The 22,050-nt window shown below is 36.3% G+C and overlaps 4 protein-coding genes across 6 annotated transcripts; 2 read left to right on the forward strand and 2 right to left on the reverse strand.

Annotated features, from left to right (window-relative positions):
- Positions 1–192: 192 nt before the first annotated feature.
- On the forward strand, positions 193–3,540 carry LOC106178588 (uncharacterized). Its single transcript, XM_013561833.2, has 4 exons — positions 193–676; positions 967–1,050; positions 1,346–1,465; positions 2,190–3,540. Exons 1-4 carry the CDS (start codon positions 652–654, stop codon positions 2,441–2,443), a joined length of 483 nt encoding a protein of 160 aa, XP_013417287.1. The 5' UTR covers positions 193–651; the 3' UTR covers positions 2,444–3,540.
- Positions 3,541–3,624: 84 nt separating this feature from the next.
- On the reverse strand, positions 3,625–9,655 carry LOC106178586 (uncharacterized). Of its 3 annotated transcripts, none has more exons than XM_013561826.2 (12): positions 9,505–9,655; positions 9,099–9,170; positions 8,661–8,725; positions 8,254–8,399; positions 7,795–7,935; positions 6,688–7,356; positions 6,362–6,500; positions 5,891–5,976; positions 5,484–5,641; positions 5,106–5,299; positions 4,763–4,819; positions 3,625–4,496 (listed from the first exon to the last, which is right to left on the reverse strand). In XM_013561826.2, exons 2-12 carry the CDS (start codon positions 9,138–9,140, stop codon positions 3,773–3,775), a joined length of 2,421 nt encoding a protein of 806 aa, XP_013417280.2. In that variant the 5' UTR covers positions 9,141–9,170; positions 9,505–9,655; the 3' UTR covers positions 3,625–3,772. The 3 variants fall into 3 exon arrangements, with proteins under 3 accessions (XP_013417280.2, XP_086860692.1, XP_086860693.1); XM_087004566.1 differs by having other exon boundaries at positions 3,625–4,502; positions 9,505–9,654; XM_087004567.1 differs by lacking the exon at positions 9,505–9,655 and having other exon boundaries at positions 3,625–4,502; positions 8,254–8,395; positions 9,099–9,176.
- A 107-nt stretch (positions 9,656–9,762) lies between these two features.
- LOC106178587 (7-methylguanosine phosphate-specific 5'-nucleotidase A) lies at positions 9,763–15,479 on the forward strand. Its single transcript, XM_024076884.2, has 9 exons — positions 9,763–9,864; positions 10,887–10,985; positions 11,435–11,504; positions 11,904–11,950; positions 12,278–12,363; positions 12,613–12,702; positions 13,570–13,732; positions 13,848–14,063; positions 14,786–15,479. The coding sequence occupies exons 1-9, from the start codon at positions 9,835–9,837 to the stop codon at positions 14,885–14,887; spliced, it is 903 nt and encodes a 300-aa protein (XP_023932652.1). The 5' UTR covers positions 9,763–9,834; the 3' UTR covers positions 14,888–15,479.
- LOC106178569 (matrilin-1) lies at positions 15,480–20,081 on the reverse strand. The gene is made up of 7 exons (XM_087004570.1): positions 19,932–20,081; positions 19,071–19,271; positions 18,597–18,874; positions 18,268–18,385; positions 17,811–17,861; positions 17,228–17,407; positions 15,480–15,824 (listed from the first exon to the last, which is right to left on the reverse strand). Exons 1-7 carry the CDS (start codon positions 20,020–20,022, stop codon positions 15,610–15,612), a joined length of 1,134 nt encoding a protein of 377 aa, XP_086860696.1. The 5' UTR covers positions 20,023–20,081; the 3' UTR covers positions 15,480–15,609.
- Between the last annotated feature and the right edge of the window lie 1,969 nt (positions 20,082–22,050).

Below are 22,050 nucleotides of genomic sequence, written 5' to 3' on the forward strand. Positions count from 1 at the left end.
GAAAGGGGATCAGGGAAGAGGGGGAGCAGGTAACTCTTTAGGTCTTTATTTATAAATTATAGGCCCCGCCAGATCTTTCAATTACGTTGAAGTTTTGCTTTGACGTCTATCCTGTTGTTTGTTTGGTCCTACTTAAAAAGGATAATTCTTTGGATAGATCCTTTAGATAATTCAATACAGATGACTATATTTGGCTGAAAGCAGCACGAATCGCGAGCATAGCGAACTACCAGTATAAAGAAGGCATCACCTTGTCAGTGTCAACACTACCTTCCAAATCTAAATAATCGTTATGTTGCTGTGGGATGAAATGGAGCGTAAATGAAATGTACACACTAAATAAAACACCGAGAACCAAATGAAGGGCTGCTATTTATCCATCAAAACGTGTGTCAATATATTGCTAAAAGGGGCACATGATTAAAATGGAGCTTCTATTGGAGCTCAAGCGAGCTGACAATAGACAAGTGTGTTGTTTTACTTACTAAACGCTCGTCATTGACAACTTCAATATTATCATACTGTTGGCTGAAGGCCTTCTAGCCTCTCATTATACGTTAGAGCTTTATTTAACTATTTGCTGGGTGTGGAGGGTAAAAAAACCATAAGCACTGTTTGACAACCGACGACTCAGATGCCAGGTCCTTAAACATGTACATCACGGTGCGTTTCGGTGGTAAGTATTCCATTTTCAATAATTCTCCTTTGTGGTGCTCTACATACATGTAATTTTTTTCTTTGTGGTCTGCGGTTCTTTTCTTAATAACAAAATTCATGATCAGTCAAGTCGGATTCTGCCATTTTTGCCGGTTTTTTTTCGTGCTATTGGATATAACTACCTTCCATCACTTTTATCAACCGTGTTTCCAACATAGATTTTAGTAACTGATAACATAACCTTAAATTGTGTGCATTGACTTTGCGTGATATGTTGTTCTTAATGCAAATCACGTTTTTATATTACAGACCAGGAACAAGCACTATTCAACCCGCACTGTCGCATTATATCACTGGTGAATGAGATTAAAGCCAAGTGTCGATGCGAAGACGGTACCTCAGTCTTTTCTTTTGACAAGCAATACATTCAATCTTATCATGACATTCAACTGACTCGAGATATCACGAACAGATTTGAATTTCTTTTGAATTGCCTTATGTTATGACTGCCGTGACGCCATTACAAGTAAAAAAAATTGATAAATAAAATTTGAAAAATAAATAAATAAATAGAATACAACATATATAATCACATTGTGCATATTTATCTCAAATAATGCCTAAAACATAACCAACACATTCATCCTTCAAGATTTTGATATTTAAAGGCGAAATGTGTCCTTTCTAGTTGACATAGACCTGTGTGATGAGTCTGGGAACGTGAAGCACCTGGGGCACCAGGCACAGTTTAAGTTTGCCAGCGACCTTCTTGTTGACAGAGAAACCTACATTTTAATAAAAGTGGAAAGTGAGTAGCTTTTTATTATCAAATTCATTTTTTGTAATTAATTTGCATATTTTTTTAAAATAAGAAAATCTGGGAAGAAAAGGGTAATGATAAGAAAGGGGGAATAAACACAGACCATTCAAACAGTAATTTAACACTGCCCAGCATCAATGTTGAATTCTTGCACACTCATTCCAAGTTGTTGAAATGAGACAGTTCAAACGTCTGCTTCTCATAACTAGTCGGGAAAACAAATCGCATTGTTTATTCAGTACCTTCGCGTATTTTTGTTTAATCAGTACATAAAATTGTGCAGGTGCAACGAAGTCTACCAGCTGGGGCAAGCAATTTGTGCATGAACAGTTTCTAAGATTATTTTACTTTTCATGCTGAGAATAAAGACACATTATAGATACCCTCTACCAGGGCCGCAATTATTATTGTGGACATTTTTGCTGAGGCACAGTACAGAGATAAGCCATCTTTTTAACCAGAGACATATCTGTTAATATCTAGTAAAAAATCAATCCGTGGCCCTGGTAGAGGGTATATTATAGACACGTTTTCAGATATTATCATATATAGAAAGCATCCCCTCAGAATCCTTTACGACTGACAATATCAGAGTCCCATAAATTATCCCCATTGTCCTATAAAACTCTAGGTAAGCATCCCCTAATCAACTTCCTTGACATTAAAACGTTTACGAAACGTGAATGACAAAACCCTCTCTTCGACATTTTAGGAAAAGATGGCGACCCCCAGTATCTTCCACTTCTGCAAGCAGACGACGAGACGCTCTCGGAAGCGTTTTTCGCACGCCTCTCCAGCAAGGACGACGAGTTGAAGGTGTATGGGAGGCGAGGGCGTGCGGCGTCTCGAGACGTCAGGCGTGGGTCGAAGGAATACCTTAAACTTAAGCAGCTTGGTGACAAAAGCAGCGTGAAATCTAAGTCTCCTACGCAAACCAGGACCAAGTCAAGACAAAGCAGTAAATAGATGAAAGTACATCGATACAAACGACCTGGGCCTTTTACATCGACTGAAGTTGGTTATTCTATTACAACGCCATGTAAAATGCTACGCATGATTTTTCATTTTCTTTTTAGAATTTTTAAAATGCAAGATCTTATGCTTACGTATACAGAACTGACGCAAGCCAGACTTTCAGCGTTAAGTTGCCTCATTACTTGACAAAAATAACTCTTGCTCAAAACTATTAAAAAATAAACTACGCAATTGAAAAACAGAAAAAGTATGCCTATTTTCATATATTAATAATCAAGGGAGATGCTTTTATGATTTAAGTATGAGCACCACGTCAAATATCAACCTAAGGTTGATTGTACTCGTTGGATACACATTTCTCGTTACGTTAAAATCACATTACCATCTGCCATTTTTACACTTAAAAAGGTAGTCTTGCTCTCTAAATGCTCTGGGGCCGGTTTCACAAAGCAGTAGTTAGTTAGAACAACTAACTACTGAACTACCTCGCTAACGAGCAAACTTAGCGATTTTCGAGGGGTGTTTCACGAAGCAGTAGTTAACTCATCGCTAAGTTCAGTCGTAAAGTTCGGTCGTTAGTTCTCTTGTTACTCACCGTAGTCTCGAAACAGTCTACCGGAAGTGGAACTCTTGTGTAAAAGTGTCGCGAAAGCACTAACTCTCCAATTTCCGGCGGCTGGAAATGCATAAGAACGTCTGCTTTGAGGTCGTCGTAAAGGATCTCCACCACCCTTTTGCCGCTCTTTTTGTCACAGCTAGGCGCAACCTCTCGTAAATTGCATCATCGCGTGTATATTCTAATAGATTCTGCCTTTCATGAAAACGTCGTAGTCTACGTTGCCGTCTGGCGGTACGGATAGCAAAAAAGGTCGTCGCCATATTGGATACAAAGACAAACGACAGACAACGGTAACTAAGCAACCTTTCTATTTCATTCATTACGCATGCGTACGATGAAACTCTAGAGTTAGCGACTGGTCTGACCAGTCGCTAAATATCCATGGTAACAACGACACAATAAAGAGCGAGAGAACTAGCGACTGCTTCGTGAAACGGCATTATAACTAGCGAGAGGCTAACTACCGATCGCTAACTAACTACTGCTTTGTGAAACCGGCCCCTGGAATTTGGCCATACAACACCCTAACCATAGAAAAACAACACAGAGACCGTTTATATTTAAAATTCATTTCCCATTTCAGAGTATCCAAATTTTTTACAAAAAGTGAGCTACAAAATGTACAATCGTTTAATTTTCCAACTCATCTAATCATAACTTGTAACATCCATTTTGAGTTGAGTGTATTCAACCTAAATAATTCATCTATGCAGATATTTAAGCGTATGTTGTAGTTTGGTGATATTGTCATCCAGATTGGACAAGCCCATCCTAAATGCCTCGTCATCAGCAGATGTCCAGGTGGCAGCACTTGACGTGACAGACTGCAGGTCTGAGATGGTGCTCAGGGACGTGTCCAGTGCTGTGCCTTTATATACAGACTGCTGCTGAGGCACATTACACTGTGCCTGTGATCCAGACAGTCCTGGGGTCACAGAGTTCATCTCTAATTTCACTGTCTGCCCTCCCATTGGCCTATCTCCAAGTACTAACTGTAAATTATGGTTTGGGTATTTATTGAAATAATCAGTCACGCTGTATCTGGATCTCTCCTTCTCATGCCTGGCTAAGATTTCACTGGTAATCACGGGAGGAGAGACTTGTCGGTATGGCGATCCTTCTTCATTCTCGATAATTTCTTGACTGTGTCTTGTGCTTTTTACACCACTATCTGCTGATAAGTTCATGGCTTCCTCCTCTGATATTAATGTCTGGTCATGATCATTTGTGATTAAGTTTTCATCTTTGTCTGGGATTTTCTGCCCTAAAACAGATTCCCCCTTGTTACTCAATTTCTGTGCCCAATTAAAGTCATTGTTTTGATGTAAACTATCATCACTAGCATTCCGACTTCTCTGTGGTGTTCTTCTCTCTGTTTGCCTAGAGGTAAAGTCTCTCTCTGGTCTATTATGCAATGGAGCATGCCTGTAACTAAAGTACACAGGTGTTATTGATGTGGAAGAGATATCTCAGATATTTCACAAAACAATTATCTTCATTTACTGAAATGGTCCCAATTTATTTTGAACAAACAGAAAAGTGTAATATCCTCCTAAAAAGAATACTACAGAAAATACATTCCGCAGATTAGCAAGAATAACCATGTGGGTCATGTGCCAAAATCAATTTCCTTCACTTTGTAATTATTTCAGCTTAGGACAACTTATTGTCACTGCCCTGAGTGAACTTACTTAAAACCTGAAGTCTGCAAATCCTGCAATAGTGTCCCCATGCTCTGCTGCAATCCTCTGCAAAGAAAAAATTGCAAAATTAACTTTCTTTCACTAAAAATGTTAAAATGAAATAATAATAATAATAAAGGGAAATTAAATGTACAACAATGACTTAACAATATTATAAGTCTGAGCACCCACAATACACTACACTAAGACATTGTTAAACAAAAGTGTGATTGCTTTATCAATACTGAAAGAAAAAATTTCAGTAATAATAATAATAGGAATTTTTTTTTTGTTGGGGGGGAGAGGGGGGGGGGGAAGGTTCTCCTAATTTAAAACAAATGACTAGGCCTACCTCACTAAATCCTGTAGTTTATCAATCTCTTGGTCTCTTTCCTGCAATGTAATCCCCAGAATGTGATTCTCACTCTCCTTGGCTGCCACTTCTCCCAGCAGTGTCTTGTGTTCAGCTTTCAGTTGGGCTATTTCAGCTCTCAGTCTGTTGGAGGCTTGGAGCTCATCCTTGTGCCTATCTATCCCATCTGTGGCCTACGGCATGAATTAATAGGCATCTTATTTTATTATGTATTCAGTATCATTACTGTCTAATATCATAACAGGGGGAAGTCAACTTACAATTATGCAATGATAGACATCATGTACAATAGATCTTAGTAAAAACATGCACTAAAAATGGGAAGGGGGGGGGGGGCATCAACTGAAAAATTTGTACCTTGTCTCCCAAAACATCAATCATCTCCATCTTTTCTCTCCTGCATTTCTCCAGCTCATCCTTTAGCTCAGACACCTCTGTCTGAAGTCTGATCACTGCAGCTTTTGATTCCTTTAACTGTTTTTCCAGTGAAAACTTTACTGCTTGTAGATGAACCACTGTAAGAAAATATAACTGCGCTATGCCACATCTAACACACTCCACTTGCTCTCTGGCCCAGATGCTCCAAGAAACAAGAGGCACACTTAATGTATTAGGACACACTTAATGTATTATGCAAAATCCTGCCATGAACTCCAATAAAAATTTTGAGTTAGCAGATTACACTATGGTTGTTTACATGAAATTTGATACTGTATTAATGCAGAGAGATCAATGTCATAAACTGAAATGATACATTTACACACCCTCATAGTCGACACTCTCCTTCTCTGGTACTCCATGCTTGGTCCTCTGCAGTTCTCTCAGCTGTTGATTCACAATCCTCAACTGTCTAATTAAAATAAATTAAATAAATACATAAATAAATAAATAAATAGAATAAAATGAAAAAATAATAATCAAGGCCCTCTGATAAAGTCAAAGCATAATACATAGAAAACATGTTTAGTGTCTTTTAAAATATACTTTTTAGTACCAAAATAAATGTTTATTTTTCAATATCTTCACACACCCGTTTGATAAAAATATATTCTGACCATTTCTGCACCTAAGAATCCAATTCAGTAATTGTATAACCTTTAGTCCTTCTAACGAAAACAAAAAGAAATAATCCTCGAATTGTCCAAATAACTAGAAGATTTGTTTAAAACTAAAAAAAAATATTATAGATTTTCTTTATCCAGTTCAGGTTTCTATCGGCACAAAACAGACTATACCTTCTCAACTGGCAGTTTTCACTCCTTAGTGGCTGCATGGCAAGATCTACACTAACTTGGGATGGATGGGCAGAATCCACTGACAACTTCCTTACCATTTTTGCAATTTCCTCAAGTAGCCGTCTTGCTTCAGTGTCACCTGTAATTAAAAGAAGTTCATTGTAACTTATCTGGCCATTAGTAATTTCATACTGTATATATATTTACTAAAAGTTGAAAAGGATAACAATTATATATGTGATGTTATTGCAGAACCAATCCAGTTTAATGTGCAAATATTCGGGTAAAGGTAGCAAAGACGAGAGGCAAGTGTAATAAAAACTTACCAGACATATCTGCAACTGCCTTAGACTCTTTTAACAGATACTTTAATGTCTTCCAATCCTTACTTTCTTGAGGGCTTCTAGCATGCAGACCGCTAACATGTGCAACTGACCCATGGTCATTTTCTTTGTTTTCCCCAGTGATACTAGCCCCTTGAGCTGGTATTGAGACATCATGTGTACTCCCAAGTTGGGGTATCTGAGGCAAAACACTGCCTCTGGCATGATTATGTAAATTGTCTGTTAGCCTTTCTGGTATCTCCTGAAGCCTTTGGTGTAAGTAGTTTGGTCTGCTCTCCATGCCATCTCTAGAATCTCTGTACTGCACATTTTCTCTGTCTCTTTGTGGTATCCTCTCCATGTATCTATTACCATCTTCATGTATCATTCTCTCCGTGTAACTTCCATTGGTTACATGTGGTGGTTTTTCCATGATCTTTTCACTCTTACTCCTAGGTCCATACTGCTCACTTGGGTTGCCTGTCTGGACTTGCTGCTGCTGTTGTAGTAGACCATTTTCATGTGTAATGTACTGTTCTCCTGATGGCACATGTACCTGTATTCTGGGTTGTCTCTGTGGTTCTTCGTCAAAATCTATAGGGTCAGGTGTGGAAGACACCAGTCTTTGGTTGAAAGGAGGTTTACCAACGGCTGCTGATTTGGTGTCCAGTCCTGGAGTAAAAAAAAAAAAAAAAAAAAAAAAAGAAAGAAAATAATAACATCATAATACAAAACAAACTGTCATGAACTTTCCTTTCACATAAAAATGTACTTGTCTATGAGGAATAGGTTTTCAGGGGGAGAGAAGTTATAAAACTAATTTTTAAAAAATGAAATTGAAGGAGTCAACATTAAAACACAGACAATTGAGGCTTGTGAATCACCAGCTAGGAAAACAATGGAGGGTTACAAAAGCCAGTAAAATTTGTGCCTTTCTTAAGTTTATTTATGTCAACATATCGTATGCCTTAAAAAATAATAGAAAGGAAATGATACTAGATTAAAAACTTTCTCTATAATTATCAACTTCCACTTTGGTCATTTTTCTACAAATGACTTTCTTTAGTATCAATGCTTTCTCTGACGGTTACTGACTTTTTTCTCACATACCATTGACAGTTTTCGCACTTTGTCCTGGATTAACATTTGTTTGCTTCGCAAATGTTTGACGTCCTTTTTCAGGTTTTGTTTGTGACATGGCTACCTTTTTGCCTACATGAGATTGTTTAATCCTGTTTCTTTCAGAAGGGCCTGTAAAGAGAATAAAGTATACATCATCCTATAACATTGTTCAATACTGTCATTGCAAATTAAGAATATGTACCATATTTGTGTCTTTTACAATTTAAACCAAAAGGGACATCTTCATGACTGTTTTTTTTATATATATAAGAAAACAACATACTTTTATGTATTTCACTCAATATAATGATTAGAATATGAGCACAACACAGTTGTAGTCTACCCAACTGGAAGTATTTTGATCCCAAAAGCAATGTTTTTAAACTGCTGATTAAGGCATATGACAGTTTTGGGTGTCAAGATTCCAATAAACAATCTCATTCTCACCTGAATCTTTCTCCAGCATAACTGATAGTAGTTTTGCACACCTTTGAAGATCTTTATTAGCTAGAGTGACTTGGTCCTCTGACTCTGTGGAGTAGAGTGAATAAGCATCTTCATTCCCCATGTTTTTCTTTTCTGGCTGAACCTTCCTAAAAAGTTTCAAGTATTAGTTCAGGTATACATTTGGGATATTTTGGAGCTGGGAACTCAATACTATAATAGAGTACTTGTGAGTTCAATCCAGGATAATCTTGAACTGCCTTCTTTCTGCTAAAAGTCAATACACAGTTATCTCAATAAGATATTAGCAGGTCTTTTAAACTGGGCTTTAAAAAGAGACACATATTTAAATACATTAATCTAATCCATGACATTGTCTTAAAGACTTAATTTCTGGTTTGCAAACTTACCTCCTTTTCTCCACAGAACTTATAGAAGTTGTAGGTTTTGTCTTTTTACTTGTTTTGGAGTGGCTCTAAAACAAATATTATTCAACAAATCATATGGCAGAATACTTATATTGGACCTTGCTTTTGACACGTCTTGTTTCTCAAAACTAGTTATAGAACTTTTTATAGTAGTTGATAGTATTGCAGAACTGTTGTTATGCTTAATTGCACTGAGTGATGATTGCCTATGTTTCTATATTTCTCTGACAAAAAACCTGTGAAGCAAACATGCACCTATTACTGAGACTATCACAGCTGCAATGACCTGTTCTGACCATGGACCCCATAAAAATATCCAATTTCAAAGAAAGTTTACTTCTTAAATCAATTTTTTTAAGTCAGCTTGGGTTAAATGCTAATATCTATAAAGAATGCACTCAGACAGGAAGTTTTAAATACCTGTTTTCCACAAGTCACTTTTTTGGTCGGTCTGGCAAACATAGTGGTGAAGATATCATACGAGATTTAATCCTGAAATTCAATTCAATGGGTAATAAAATGTCAAAAATCGAACATATTATATTTCAACCCCAAGTTATAACTACTATAACTGTTAAATCTGTTCAGAGAATAAGTGTCTTGAGAAATATTCAGTCTTCGACTTACAAAGTTCTAGAGTACATGTAGCTAGGTGAAACTATGAGAGGCCGGGTGAAAGCTAGTAATTCAGTGGCAATGGTTTGAGGATAGTTATTAAAACATTACACACATTACTCGTGACAAATTTTAAAACACTTAATCCGTATTGATATTTTTAAAAACTACCAACTCAAAAAATTAGACTTAATCAGAGTTGAATACCTACCTGTAAGGCTAAAAACTTGACACATCTTTAGTTAGTTTCCAAATCTAACGCAAGCCTCGTTGTGACAGTACAGGCTCGCTTGCGCGCTGTAAATTTGGTCAGTATGTGTTATTAGACGTGTAGTTTTATGAGAACAAAAATACAAATGATGCCTTTTTCCTCACTCAGACAGAAACAGATCAGTTAATTACAGTATTTCCTTGTGCTTTTCCCTTAAATACGAATTTCTTAAAATTAAAATGGCATTTTATGACAGAAGACTTAACTCATTCTACACACGCATTGTTTTACTTCCGGAATAACAAAGAGAGGAGCACATCACCCTACAACATGGATGAGCAGCTCAAAATTCTGCAGTCGGTAACTGTCACTGCTTAGCATTGCATTCTTTTTTATCTTCTGCGCTTCTGCTTGTTTAAGTCTTTTTATGAGCTATAGATGCCAAGATTTCTGTTTACACTTTTCAGCTGATACAGAAACTTAATTCTTAGTACGATCAGCTGATTGCTTCCGTTTTCGGCCTTACATGCTAGCTACACTCGGCTGTCAAGTTGATTCAAATGATTAATCCACTAAGATGACAGTCGAGCGTGACGGTAGCGGTAGGTATATACATGTACTGCCATTAAGTACCTACCTAGTACATGTAGTAGCATGTAAGGCAAAAAGCTGAGGCAAAACAGCTGATCTTATTCTTCTAACTGGCCTGGGGTACCCAATCTTTTTATGTTTCTTCTGTACAGATGTAATTCCTCACATATGCAATGTCAGTTGCAAATGACCTGTTGCGTAATTGTGGCAAATTTGTGTGGTATAAGGTATATACTGGTAGCATGATTAGGTAACCAAACAATTACTTTAAAGGCGTATTCAGATTTAAACATCTTACTACTTGGGTTGGCCCAACTCTGCGGGGATTCTCCCTAAAGTGCAACCAAGGGGATCGGCTTAATCAGCACATGATAGTTGAATACCCCATAGCTGCTTGAGAATTCTTGTTTGACAGTGAAGCTGAATCCACTGATTGCATTTTAGCAAATTTCCCTTGCAGAGTTGGACCAACCTAGCTAGTGTGATGTGTGAATCTGAATGCAGTCTAAGGATGCATTCCCATAGATTTTAGATTGATCTATCCCCATGGAGAGTCTCACTAGATTACTGTCAGATAACCCGGCTTCGATGTCCGTCCCGCCTACTACAAGCTATAAGGGGGTAATTAACTTTTGTGCCAGCTCGGCTGACAGCTATTTAGCGTGAACCCCCGGGGAGTTAGGTCAATCTAGTTGGATCGATCTAATCTCTGGGAATGGGGTCTAAGATACATGCTCTAAGATACATACATTCCTTCTTCAGAACACTGTTTATTTGACTTGCTTCTTCAGATTGGTGTGTTGCAAAAACCAAATATTAGAATAAGAGATCCAGCAAGAACTGAAAAAGTTTTACAAAAGCTGATTCAAGATGGAAAACAGAAATTACAGGTATTGTACTTTTTTACAATTTTTTCTCTTTGTTCCTCTGCCTCAATTCATTGGAATGTAAGCCATAAAATGAAAATTTAGAATACAGTGGTTTTGTCAATTGGTGCTAGTCTGTGAACTTGGTCTTATTAAAGTTTGCCTAAAACAAATACAGTAAGTAATGTCTTTAATGTTAGAAAGCAGGGGCGGATCCAGAGATATTTTCTGACAGTCTTCCAAATTATCTTTGTTGATCCATCTTCCATTTTTGACTGTCTTCCGACAGAACACATTAGATGGCTGACAATGTAAACTTGAAAATCTGACCGTCTTCCAGAAGACCCAGAAGATGGCCTAAATCTGCCCCTGGAAAGTACATTGAATTATCACCATAATGTTGTCTATACATGGCAAATTATTCATTTAAATCTTCTTTAAATTTTTATTTATTTATTTATTTTTTCAATCAGGTAGTTGCAGATTTTGATTTTACCTTAACAAAATTTTCTCACCAAGGAGAAATGTGTCCCTGTACATTTGGTGAGTTTAAGTGGCATGTTAGCCATATTTTGAATTATAAATTTGTATAAAATCAGATTACAGGGGGTATAACAGACTCATCCTTGTGTAAAATAATCATACACACACACACACACACACACACACACACACACACATTAACAAGAGGACGACATATTCAAGCACTTAAGAATTTCTTAAATAGAGAAGGTGGAATGTATTGCATCCTTTTTCATTGTGCTTCTTGCATGCATTGTCTAATGGTACTTTTTGCTATGTCTTAATAACACCCCGTTTACTACAATTAATTTATCTTAAAATATTATCTTCTGAATCTTTTATGTTAGTGAAGTGCAGGATACCCAGTTATTTGACTGAATAAATGTATATATATATTTTTTTTACCTTTTATCAATTCAGCTACTCTGGAGCAAAGTGGATTATTACCAGATTTTTATAATGAAGAGGTGAGTTAGCATGTATTTGAAAATGTTTGATTTTACCAAGCTAAATATTACATTTACTTCTCAACTGTTTTCAAATAAACTAACTTTGCACTAATAGATTAGACCTAAATTTTTATTGTTTGCAAGATTGAATGCACATGTATGGGCCCAAAACTTGTAAGTGATTAGAAAGATATTCAGAATTTTCCAAGGGAGACTAAGGAAGAAATTTTGTGATAGAAAAGTACAGACTTTGAGGGATAAGAAAAAACACTTGAATAATAAATATAGGTTATAAATGCATTCATTAATTTGGTTTTATTTGTATTCAGATATTTTCCATTCTAGGCCTTTCAACTTTACAAATATTATTATCCTATTGAAACCAGTCATGAGATGACAACAGAAGAAAAAATTCCTCATATGCAACAATGGCAAGTTTTTACAGCTTTTAATACCTTAAATGATAAGCTTGCCTCTCTGGCATCTAGATTATTTTTACATGTAAGTATTGTTATTTTTTATATAAGAACACAGGTTGTACATGTAATTGTGCAATGACATTTTGAAGGATGGAGCATGAAATACTGTGAAAACTAAAATAATATATGTACAATTTAAGTATGAAGTCAAATAATTCATGTAACAATAAATGTAATGATAAAAGTATCTATATGTCTTAGGTGGACAAAAGCTCAGGCACTGCTGGTTCGGTGTAACTTCAAGAAGGATTTAATTCCAAAGATGATTAAGAGATCTAAATTAAGGCTAAGGTGAGTCCAGGCTCTTCTGATATTGCAAGTCCTTTTTTTTTTATAAATAAAATTCATGTCATGCTTAACTTCTTATTGATCTGTCAAGTAATCGCAAAGTCTGTAGAAATGGTGTACTGGTAAAAAAAACCTTGGCAGTCCAATTTGGCCATGTGTGAAAAAGTGCCTAGAGATGTCATTCTTTTGTTTACTCTTTGGGCAGTGCATTCTTAATGCATTTTTTTTATGGGAGATTACATTTCAAATGAAAAAACAATGACGTCAACCTCGAAGACCACCATTTTTAACACCATTATCACAATGCAATCAAGCAGTAAATGATGTACAAACTTGAAAGTATGTCTTCTGGTTGGTGACTATCATCACTATCATATACATGTTTATTTACAGAATAATATTATAGAAATTTCTGGAATAACAAAACCAGCAGTATTTGAGATGTCAAAATTTTCTGAAGTGGGTGGCTATTTGCTGTTTATGTTTTGGGTATCTTTTAACAATCCATCCTGCAGTATAAATGATATTCATTGTTTCTTCATCTCTCTACACTGCCCCCCTCCCCCCCCCCCCCCCCCCCCCCCCCCCCCCCCCCCCCCCCCCCCGATAATGATGACGATAATGATGCACCTGTGTCTGCGTCAATTGAACCAGAATATGTCAGCCTTTCTATAAATACATTTACTGGAAGATGTACAGAGGTCTTCTGCATTTACAAAAGTGCATGCTGCCACTTTTTTGTGAGAGCCAGTGGTAAAGGTGGTTGTAAGAAGTTTCTCTGCATGCAGCTTTTGCTTTATCTTGGAAATTTTAATTAAAAAAAACTTGCAAAAGGGCTTATTTTAATGGCTTACTATATATATTTTTCAGGGATGGATGTAGCACACTGTTCAAAATATTGCACAAGAATGATATCCCACTGCTTATATTCTCAGCTGGAATTGGAGATGTGATTTTGGAATTGATAAGAGAGAAAGATGTTTTGTATGATAATATGAAGGTTGTCTCAAACTTCATAAACTTTAATGAACAGGTAAGTGAAGAGATACACAATGTTTCTCACATGCATTAGGTGATTTTTTTATGCTTTCAAGCTTGTTTGAAAATTAATGTGGAAAATGAACTCATCAGATTGAAAATGTTTTTAGGATCTCTGCCAAGGTTTTAAAGGGAACATGATTCACGTTTTCAACAAGAATGAAAATGCAATCCACGGTTCAGATTACTTTGAGAACCTGAGCCACAGGTCTAACATAGTTCTGATGGGTGATTCTCTTGGTGATCTTCACATGGCTGATGGTGCCTCGGATACCTCCAGTGGTCAGGAACCATGCAAACTCACAATTGGCTTTCTTAATACTAATGTAAGTTAACTGAGAGGGCTAATTATCGTGGTACTGGTGTGCCCATAATGTAGTATACTTAAGTGATATAGGCTTTACTACCTGGAGAGACTGCACTTTGAGAGACTGACAATTTTACAGCTTGGCTCTTATGTAAAAGGGTCACCTTAACACAGCCCGTTTATCAACTTCCACCCAAAAAGCAGGACACAAACTCGTGAAACCAAATCAAAACCCCCGCTTTGTCTAGGTGTCAAAGTACAGCCTCTATCACTAAATTATACTGCTTGATGTAAAAAGGGCCTTAGTGATAAGTTATCTCACTATGGTCAGAAAAAAATGTTACGCTTATATAAAATTAATAATAGCATCCTCTTCACCAGTGTATTTCTTTCACATATTTGTTATCAAAGTACTGATATTTTGTGCTTCAAGTTTGATGATTGAAAACTTTGTGGTTCTAAATTAAGTCATTTTTTGCTAGGTAGTAGATTTCTTATAAGATTTTTTTTCAAAATTAACTGTGAACTAAGGGACATTACCATGCTTGTATAGTTGTTCATTTTAATACATTTTACTTGTTTTTTATTATTGATTATTTTTCATATCCAGTGATTAAATCAATTTTGAATTTGTGTTTATTGTTACATATTTTCTTCACAAAATAGAAGTATGCACAGTGTTCTTATTTATCAGTAGAAAAGTTTTTGATGTCTTATTGGTAATAACCTTTTTTTTTCTAGGTGGAAGAACGTATTGACCAGTACCAAGCACAGTATGATATTGTGGTCATCAGTGATGAGACAATGGATGTTTGTAATGCAATCCTTCAAAAAATACTGTAATTTATTAAAATGGGACGTGTTTTAGCATGCAAAATGTGTAGCTAAAAGCTTGTTTAAAACAAATTGAATGCAAAAAATAAAATCGGTTAATTCTTCTTGTATGTGAGAAAGGACTTGAACTGTAGCTGAGGGTTAACTTGGGTTATAAGCTTGACAATTTTTTCGAACAAATTCAGTTTTAAATGCAGCTGTACTTGTATGTTTGGAAATTGTTCTTTTTTCTGTCATAGGCATGTCTAGCTGTACTTGCCAGTTTTCATTAAAACATGACTTAATTTTAGTGTTCTATTCATATTTTTGTACATGCAGTAGGGCCTACTTGTTATTAGAGTGACTTTTGTAAGTGTTTTAATTTTAGTGTAATGTTTTTGTGCACACTTGTTATCAGAGTGACTTTTATTTTTTTCATTGGTATTTGTTTATCTCAACATTTAAGTAATGCTTTATTGACAAACATTTTTAAATATTAAAAAAAATGAAGTTTCATCCAGGTACCTGTATGCACAATCAATTTACACGGTTGTTATATATGCACCATAACCTCACAAGTATGTAACATTTTTTAATGAAAATAAAAAACAAAAAACAGAAATATGATTGCTCCCTGTATTTATTGGAATAAACCTTAATATTATACCACTAACATACCAAGTTAATGTCAGTCACATTTGGTGTCGAGCATGTCCATTTTTGTCCATAAATCAAACCGCCATGAAAAAAGATTAAAAGCCCACATAATAGCTTTTCTCGCAGATGAAACCCCGCGTACTATCACAATCTGCAGTGGTGAGACGGCCGTTGGAGCGTACGTGCACGCAGTGCCCACCACCATGTGCCTCAACGGATTGGTTTACAGGAAGCCCAATTCCAGCCCAGACAAAATCACCACGTGAAATGAAGTCGTTGCCACTTGACCAATAAGCTGCATTTGGGGACTCTGAAAACAATTTAACATGCTTCAGACACTTTATCGGTAGAGAACATTGAATTGCGTTTTTTACTGGAATATAACTTTATCCGATTTGTAAAACAAAAATAACGAAATCTCATGAAATGTTACCGTAAGATAAATGACTTAAGGTCCAAATAAAAGATTCTAGAATTCTAATTAGATATAGTTATAAACGCTACCAAGATGATCTTTTCTAGAACAAAAAAATACTGAACTATGAGCGTTAGCAAAATGATAATGACGATAATAATATCCTTAGAAAATTCAACGCTTTTACTATAAACTGAGGAACACCACATACAAACCCGCTTACAAAATAATGATCATTAAGACCGTTTTTGATTTGAATGTTTCCTTTTTTGGTCACTCTCGTAATGGAGGTTTAAGCTGATGAATTTTACTCGTTACAGTAAAAGCAGATACACAGAACTCTTAAACAATTTATAGATTTTAACTTTGCAACATACCTTGGCGATTGAGGAAAATTGTTAAAATCTAAAACGACTTTTTACTATGGGTGTTCTAAATGTTTGTTTTTGCAGATTTTTTCATTTTCCTTTACTGTGTACTCCAAAGGCCAGTTTTTCTTAAAACAATGTCCGCAATTACAACACATTCACATTTCAATATTCGTTTCTTCACACACTGAAAAGACCCCGTATAAGATAACATGGGATATTATTTCTTTCGAGCAGGGCTTTTCCCAGCGAACCGTCCAGACCGTCATTTGGACGGCCGCTGACATCACCGAACGTACCAAGTCTAGTCCTAGTAATCAGGGGCGGATTTAGGCCGTCTTCTGGGTCTTCCGGAAGACGGTCAGATTTTCAAGTTTACATTGTCAGCCATCTAATGTTTTCTGTCGGAAGACGGTCAAAAATGGAGGATGGATCAACAAAGATAATTTGGAAGACTGTCAGAAAATATCTCTGGATCCGCCCCTGTTAAGTTGAATAATACTTTTCACATCTTCAGCGGGAGATCGTTCGCGATCAGTGAGAGACGAAAAGCAATTTTCATATTCGTTCAAGGGCGCCGTTAGCAGAAGATCGTCAGCAGGAGATCGTTCGCAATCCGAGCGAGACGAAAAAGCAATTTTCATATTCACTCCAAGGATCATTATCGCCCCCTAATTAATTTATATATTTTTCACATTTTATTTCTAACCCCCCCCCCTCCTCCCCATTCACGGTAAAGTTGGAATCCCTGAAATTTTGCAGGAAATTACAGATGGTATTATTTTGGACGGCCTGTAACCCCAATCCTGGGAAAATCTCTGCTTTCGAGAAAAATATGTGAAGGAAAAACCACGGTGCCCTATCATTTAAAAAGGATACCCATCGGACCAACCTATTGGTTTTTGAACAATCTGCACACCTATTGCTCACCTGAGTTGTCCATGAGAATCCCAAGTTCATCGTGTTCCTCTAATGAGTCTACTGACACCAGTCTGGCTCCATACCTTTCGGCACAGAACACATCTGCATCCGCCCATGACATTTCTTTCGTGATCAGCCGATGGCAGGTCTGGAGGGAATGTTGCTTTACGAAACATGCCGGACATCGTTCTATAACATAGAGCGGGTGGTAGTTTAACACAGTTGCTTGACTTTTGTTATCATGCACCCCATTTCCATAGATTAGATCGACCTATTTTAGATCGACCTAACTCCCTGGGGGTTCACGCTAAATAGCTGTCAGCCGGGCGGACACGAAAGTTAATTACCCCTTACAGCTTGTAGTAGGCGGGGACGGACACTTAAGGGGGATTATCCGACAGTAATCTAGTGAGACTCCCCGCGGTGATAGATCGATCTAAAGTTGTTTGAATAGAGCCATGGTTTTTGCTACATGATGCGTAATGCTTTGTGACATAGGATTTTATTTAAATAGACTGTTTTTTCAAGGGAACTGCTTTTTTTACAAGAGATTTACGAACTGTTACAATAGTCTAATAAATGTTTAACTTACCTTCACACTCAGCCGAATTTTCATAAACTATTTCTGGGCACTCGTCCAAAACTGTGAAAAATATTTACTAGTTAGGAACAGATATGTCTACCCGTATGTATGATATAAGGTAAGATTTAAAATAGAGTAGAGATTGGCAAGTGGATACAAATTCAGCTGGAAGGACATATCAAAATCTTAACATCACTGGTGTATTAAAAATGCCAACTACAGAATTATTCACAGAACCTCATCTTTAGTTTGTTTTCTTTTAAGCTAAGAAAAACCAGCCATATGTACTCACAGCAAAGAATATTGCCTTAAGACATTTAACAGAAACTTAATATACATGTACTGGTAACTTCACAAATGTTTGCATTTAATACCTCTAGATCTTATTCTTTAAATCAAAGGAAAAAAAATCAAATCGAATGGACTACAAAGAATATTCCATAGAAGCATGGAAATAAAAACCTACCTATAGTTTCACAGATTTTGTCAAAGAAACTTTTGTCCTCCTGCAACAAGGTATCCACACTTCCCACTGTTATCATGTTTAAGTCATGGGGTTCCGATGCTATTGCCTCCAAATTTTTCCGTTTTATTAAAAAGAAATCGATATGAAAGTTTAACATTTTCTGAGCACCGAATGAGACGTTGGGGTCAAAGTAGTGACTTTTTAATTATAACTTATTTTCAAAACAAATTAATGACAACATGGGCTAACGGTGTAAAAAGAATGTGTGTATCTGTACAATGTGTGCGTGTTTGGGAGCAAGAAAGGTTAACAATTAAAAAAAGTATAAACCTTTTGGCGTTTTGTCCCACTCCTACAACCATAATGGTGATGTTGTCTTGTTTGGCTGCATTAGCATTGGGTATAGTGAATTCTTCATCTTCATTTGGTTTTCCGTCCGTAATGACAATGGCAACCTTTGGGACGCCTTGGCGAGCGCCATTGGCAGGGTTAAAGATCTCATTTCTCATCACGTACAGGCCTCCAGATGTGTTGGTGCGCTTCCCTTGCCTGATACCGTTCTCTCCAGATAAATCCTCATCGATAAATTCTTTCATACGTTCCTTTTCTAAAGAGAGAGGATCAAATAAGCCAAAATGCTGGCCAAAGACGATGTAAATGTTAAATGCTAAGAAACAATTATATGTATATGCAGTACAGCATTTTGATCCTACAATAAAATCATTGTGGAATATTCAAATTTGAGACCAGTTTGTTACTTCACATTTTAAGAATTTTCTAATTTTAAGGTTTATTTCGCTTACCGTGAAACCTGTTAAAAAGCATGTCAGTCTGAGCAGTTAAACTGAAGTGAACGATTCCCAATTGAACTTTTTCAGGTCCAATTTCTACTGTGTCAACAAAATCCGAAACAAATCGTAACACTTGCTTGAATTTATTTTTCGGGATGCTGTTTGATGCATCCAACACGAATGCCACATCTGCCACTGGTGATGGTGTGCATACTGCAAAACACAATGTCATGCGTTTACTCAAATTGTAATTACTGCAAATTTACTTGTAGCATATACAGCATGTATGAAATATAACGCAGAATTTATCAAAACTTAATAAATATCAAACAGCAAACGAAATGTCAATGATACCAAAATTTTTGTCACAAATTTAATTTAAAAACATATCACTCACATGAAATATTTCGACTGCTCGGAACTACCCCCCCCCCCCCCAAGTGCCATCACGTGTGTCACTGAGGCTGATGAAAATGGCCAGTTGCACGTCGAAATATTACATGTGAGTGATAAGCTTTTATTAAGTTTGTGACAAAAGGGCTTTTGATCTCTATCATCAACTAAACGGCGAAACTTTTTAAAGATACCAAGGACACACAAGCTCTGCAATAACTAATCCAAAGTACTAAGTCTTTAAGGACTTATTTTACTTTTTGTCCTTTGTTTTTTTAAAGGTGTTATTTCTATTTATAAGAAAAAAATACATAAAAACTGAAAGTTATATTAACTTATAACTATTTCTTCTATCTCCAAGTAGATAGTACCTCCACGGTGATTGTTGTAAAAATAATCTTCTTTTTCTTTACAACTTTGATTTCTTTACTTCATTTATTTATTATCATTATTATTATTTTGCTACAAAAACTTTCTTACTCTGTTTGGTCCTTCTTTTCCACCTGCCCTCTGAGTAGGCGCATTGCATGAGAGCTGCAAACACAGCCACGGCTATCATAAGATATTTCATCTTGTGCTGGACAGTGGAACTTATTCAAGCTTCAGGCTGGAGACTGGCAAATGCCAGCTATTTATATAGGTTTAGCAAAACGGGTTTAAATTAATGATACCAGTGTCTTCTTTCACTTATGGTGCTGATATAATCCTCTTAATAAAAAAACACCTGTGATGAATGAATGTTTTATTATTTAAATGTCTATTTTCTCCAACAAAGGATATATATTTATTCTCTTTATAGAACCTTGCAGGCAGCTGCTGATGGAAAGTCGAATATTTTTAATCCATTTAACATACATTAAGTTGTCCAGATTCAGGTGAAATGCTCTCAGATAATCTTTTAAAAACTATCTGATGTAATATATGTGTGGGCGACCACAGAAGTAAAAAAAAAAAAAAAAAAAATACTGAATCCTATCATTTCCTTTGCATTGGCTTATTTTAGGTTGTGTTCAGATTAAAAGTTATCAGTCCAGCAGGATCTATCTTTCTCTGCTGGGATTACGCTTCAGAGCACTCAATGTAATCAACGTAATTGTCTGGCCTGTCCTCTTCAGAAGCTAGGGGGTAATTATCTTTTGAAGCTTCTGGAGGGGGCGGACCAGACAATTAATTTGATTACATTGAGTACACTGAAGAATAATCCCAACATATCTGAGATCGATTAATCCTGCTGAACTGATAACTTTTAATCTGAACACAGCCTTGTGGGGTGGGATTTAGTCTGTAACTTCATTCATTTTACACATCTTTTCATTTGCTTAAGATTTTTTTTCGTTCCTTTGTATGGAACCATTCACATAAAATGATGTATTAGACCCCATTCCCATAGATTTTAGATCGATCTATCCCTGTGGAGAGTCTCATTAGATTACTTTCAGCTTAGCCGGCTTAAGCGTCTGTCCTGCCTATTAAAAGCTGTAAGGGGGTAATTAACTGTGGTGCACGCTCGGTTGACTGCAATTTAGCGTGAACCCCCAGGGAGTTGGGTTGATCTAAATCTAAATCTCTGGATTGATCTAAATCTCTGGGAATGAACCCTTAGAGCACATCTATTTTGTGAATATGGGCTCCATCAGTTTGGTTGACATGGAGTGCATTCCCATAGATTTTTAGATCAATCTATCCCCGTGGGGAGTCTCACTAGATAGTTGTCAGCCTGACCGGCTTAAATGTCTGTCCCGCCTACTAAAAGCTGTAAGGGGGTAATTAACTTTTGTGTGCTCTTGGAACCTGACAGCAATTTAGCGTGAACCCCCAAGGAAATCTAAATCTATGGGAACCCAGTCAAAGTTCTTGTTTATCAAGAATGAAGCATGAACATTTTCAGCAACATAGAAAAAGGTGTTAATTGACATCTCATAGACTACATTTCAAAATATAAAACCAACAGGCAGAATTACCTTTACCTATCTTCACTGCAGTAATTCTGCCTGTTGGTTTTATATTTTGTCTTGATGTTTAGATGATGTTTCTGATCAGCATTAAGTTGACTTAGTAACATTTCTTCAATTTTTTCAAGATTGAACCAGGCCACTTCTTATAAACTAGGTGTTATTAAAGATAAGGTGCTTTGGTAAAACAAAATTACTACTTATTTTGTCTTTAAAATTCTGTTTGCATCTGAAGTAAGGAGTGTTCAAGAATTGAGAGTAATATGGTCTCGACATTTGTTTGTTAAATATTTATCAACTTTTTTGGGACATATGTTGGATGTCTTTTGGACTTCTGTGAAATAAAAAACATTACAGTTCTTTACTTTAAGCATCTTAAAGACTGCCTATGCCCCGCATTCTTCATAAATACATCCAGCCTCCAGCAAAATTACCTCTACAAATACTTCAATTGGTAATGAAGTTTTTTCTACAAATATTGTTGTCTAATTAGTTTTCAGAACACAATAAAATGTGCAAAGAACATGCCCACATCACAAAGTTGATAATCTGCTTGGTTATTTGCTTGCTTGATTAAATGCTTTAATTATTCAGACCCAGGGATTTTAGAAGATGAGATTAATTATCTGTCTCGAATGAGGTTAACA

This window comes from Lingula anatina, chromosome 2 (assembly GCF_051362555.1).
Source record: "Lingula anatina isolate TDL-2025a chromosome 2, LinAna3.0, whole genome shotgun sequence".
In the NCBI taxonomy this organism is placed as follows: Eukaryota; Metazoa; Brachiopoda; class Lingulata; order Lingulida; family Lingulidae; genus Lingula; species Lingula anatina.

What these genes read in the sequence shown, in the direction of transcription:
- LOC106178586 (XM_087004566.1), bottom strand. Translation starts at nt 9,140, where the DNA reads ATGTTTGCCAGACCGACCAAAAAAGTGACTTGTGGAAAACAG. An exon ending in TATGCTGGAGAAAGATTCAG is followed by an intron (nt 7,936 to 8,253) that starts GTGAGAATGAGA and finishes TTCTCTTTACAG; the next exon opens with GCCCTTCTGAAAGAAACAGG. An exon ending in AAGTGCGAAAACTGTCAATG is followed by an intron (nt 7,357 to 7,794) that starts GTATGTGAGAAA and finishes TTTTTACTCCAG; the next exon opens with GACTGGACACCAAATCAGCA.
- LOC106178588 (XM_013561833.2), top strand. Translation starts at nt 652, where the DNA reads ATGTACATCACGGTGCGTTTCGGTG. An exon ending in CATCACGGTGCGTTTCGGTG is followed by an intron (nt 677 to 966) that starts GTAAGTATTCCA and finishes TTTATATTACAG; the next exon opens with ACCAGGAACAAGCACTATTC. An exon ending in CAAGTGTCGATGCGAAGACG is followed by an intron (nt 1,051 to 1,345) that starts GTACCTCAGTCT and finishes TGTCCTTTCTAG; the next exon opens with TTGACATAGACCTGTGTGAT.
- LOC106178569 (XM_087004570.1), bottom strand. Translation starts at nt 20,022, where the DNA reads ATGAAATATCTTATGATAGCCGTGGCTGTGTTTGCAGCTCTCATGCAA. An exon ending in GAAAAGAAGGACCAAACAGA is followed by an intron (nt 19,272 to 19,931) that starts GTAAGAAAGTTT and finishes TGTGTTTTGCAG; the next exon opens with TATGCACACCATCACCAGTG. An exon ending in AAATTCGGCTGAGTGTGAAG is followed by an intron (nt 17,408 to 17,810) that starts GTAAGTTAAACA and finishes TCTATGTTATAG; the next exon opens with AACGATGTCCGGCATGTTTC.
- LOC106178587 (XM_024076884.2), top strand. Translation starts at nt 9,835, where the DNA reads ATGGATGAGCAGCTCAAAATTCTGCAGTCG. An exon ending in AGCTCAAAATTCTGCAGTCG is followed by an intron (nt 9,865 to 10,886) that starts GTAACTGTCACT and finishes TTGCTTCTTCAG; the next exon opens with ATTGGTGTGTTGCAAAAACC. An exon ending in ATTCCTCATATGCAACAATG is followed by an intron (nt 12,364 to 12,612) that starts GCAAGTTTTTAC and finishes TATATGTCTTAG; the next exon opens with GTGGACAAAAGCTCAGGCAC.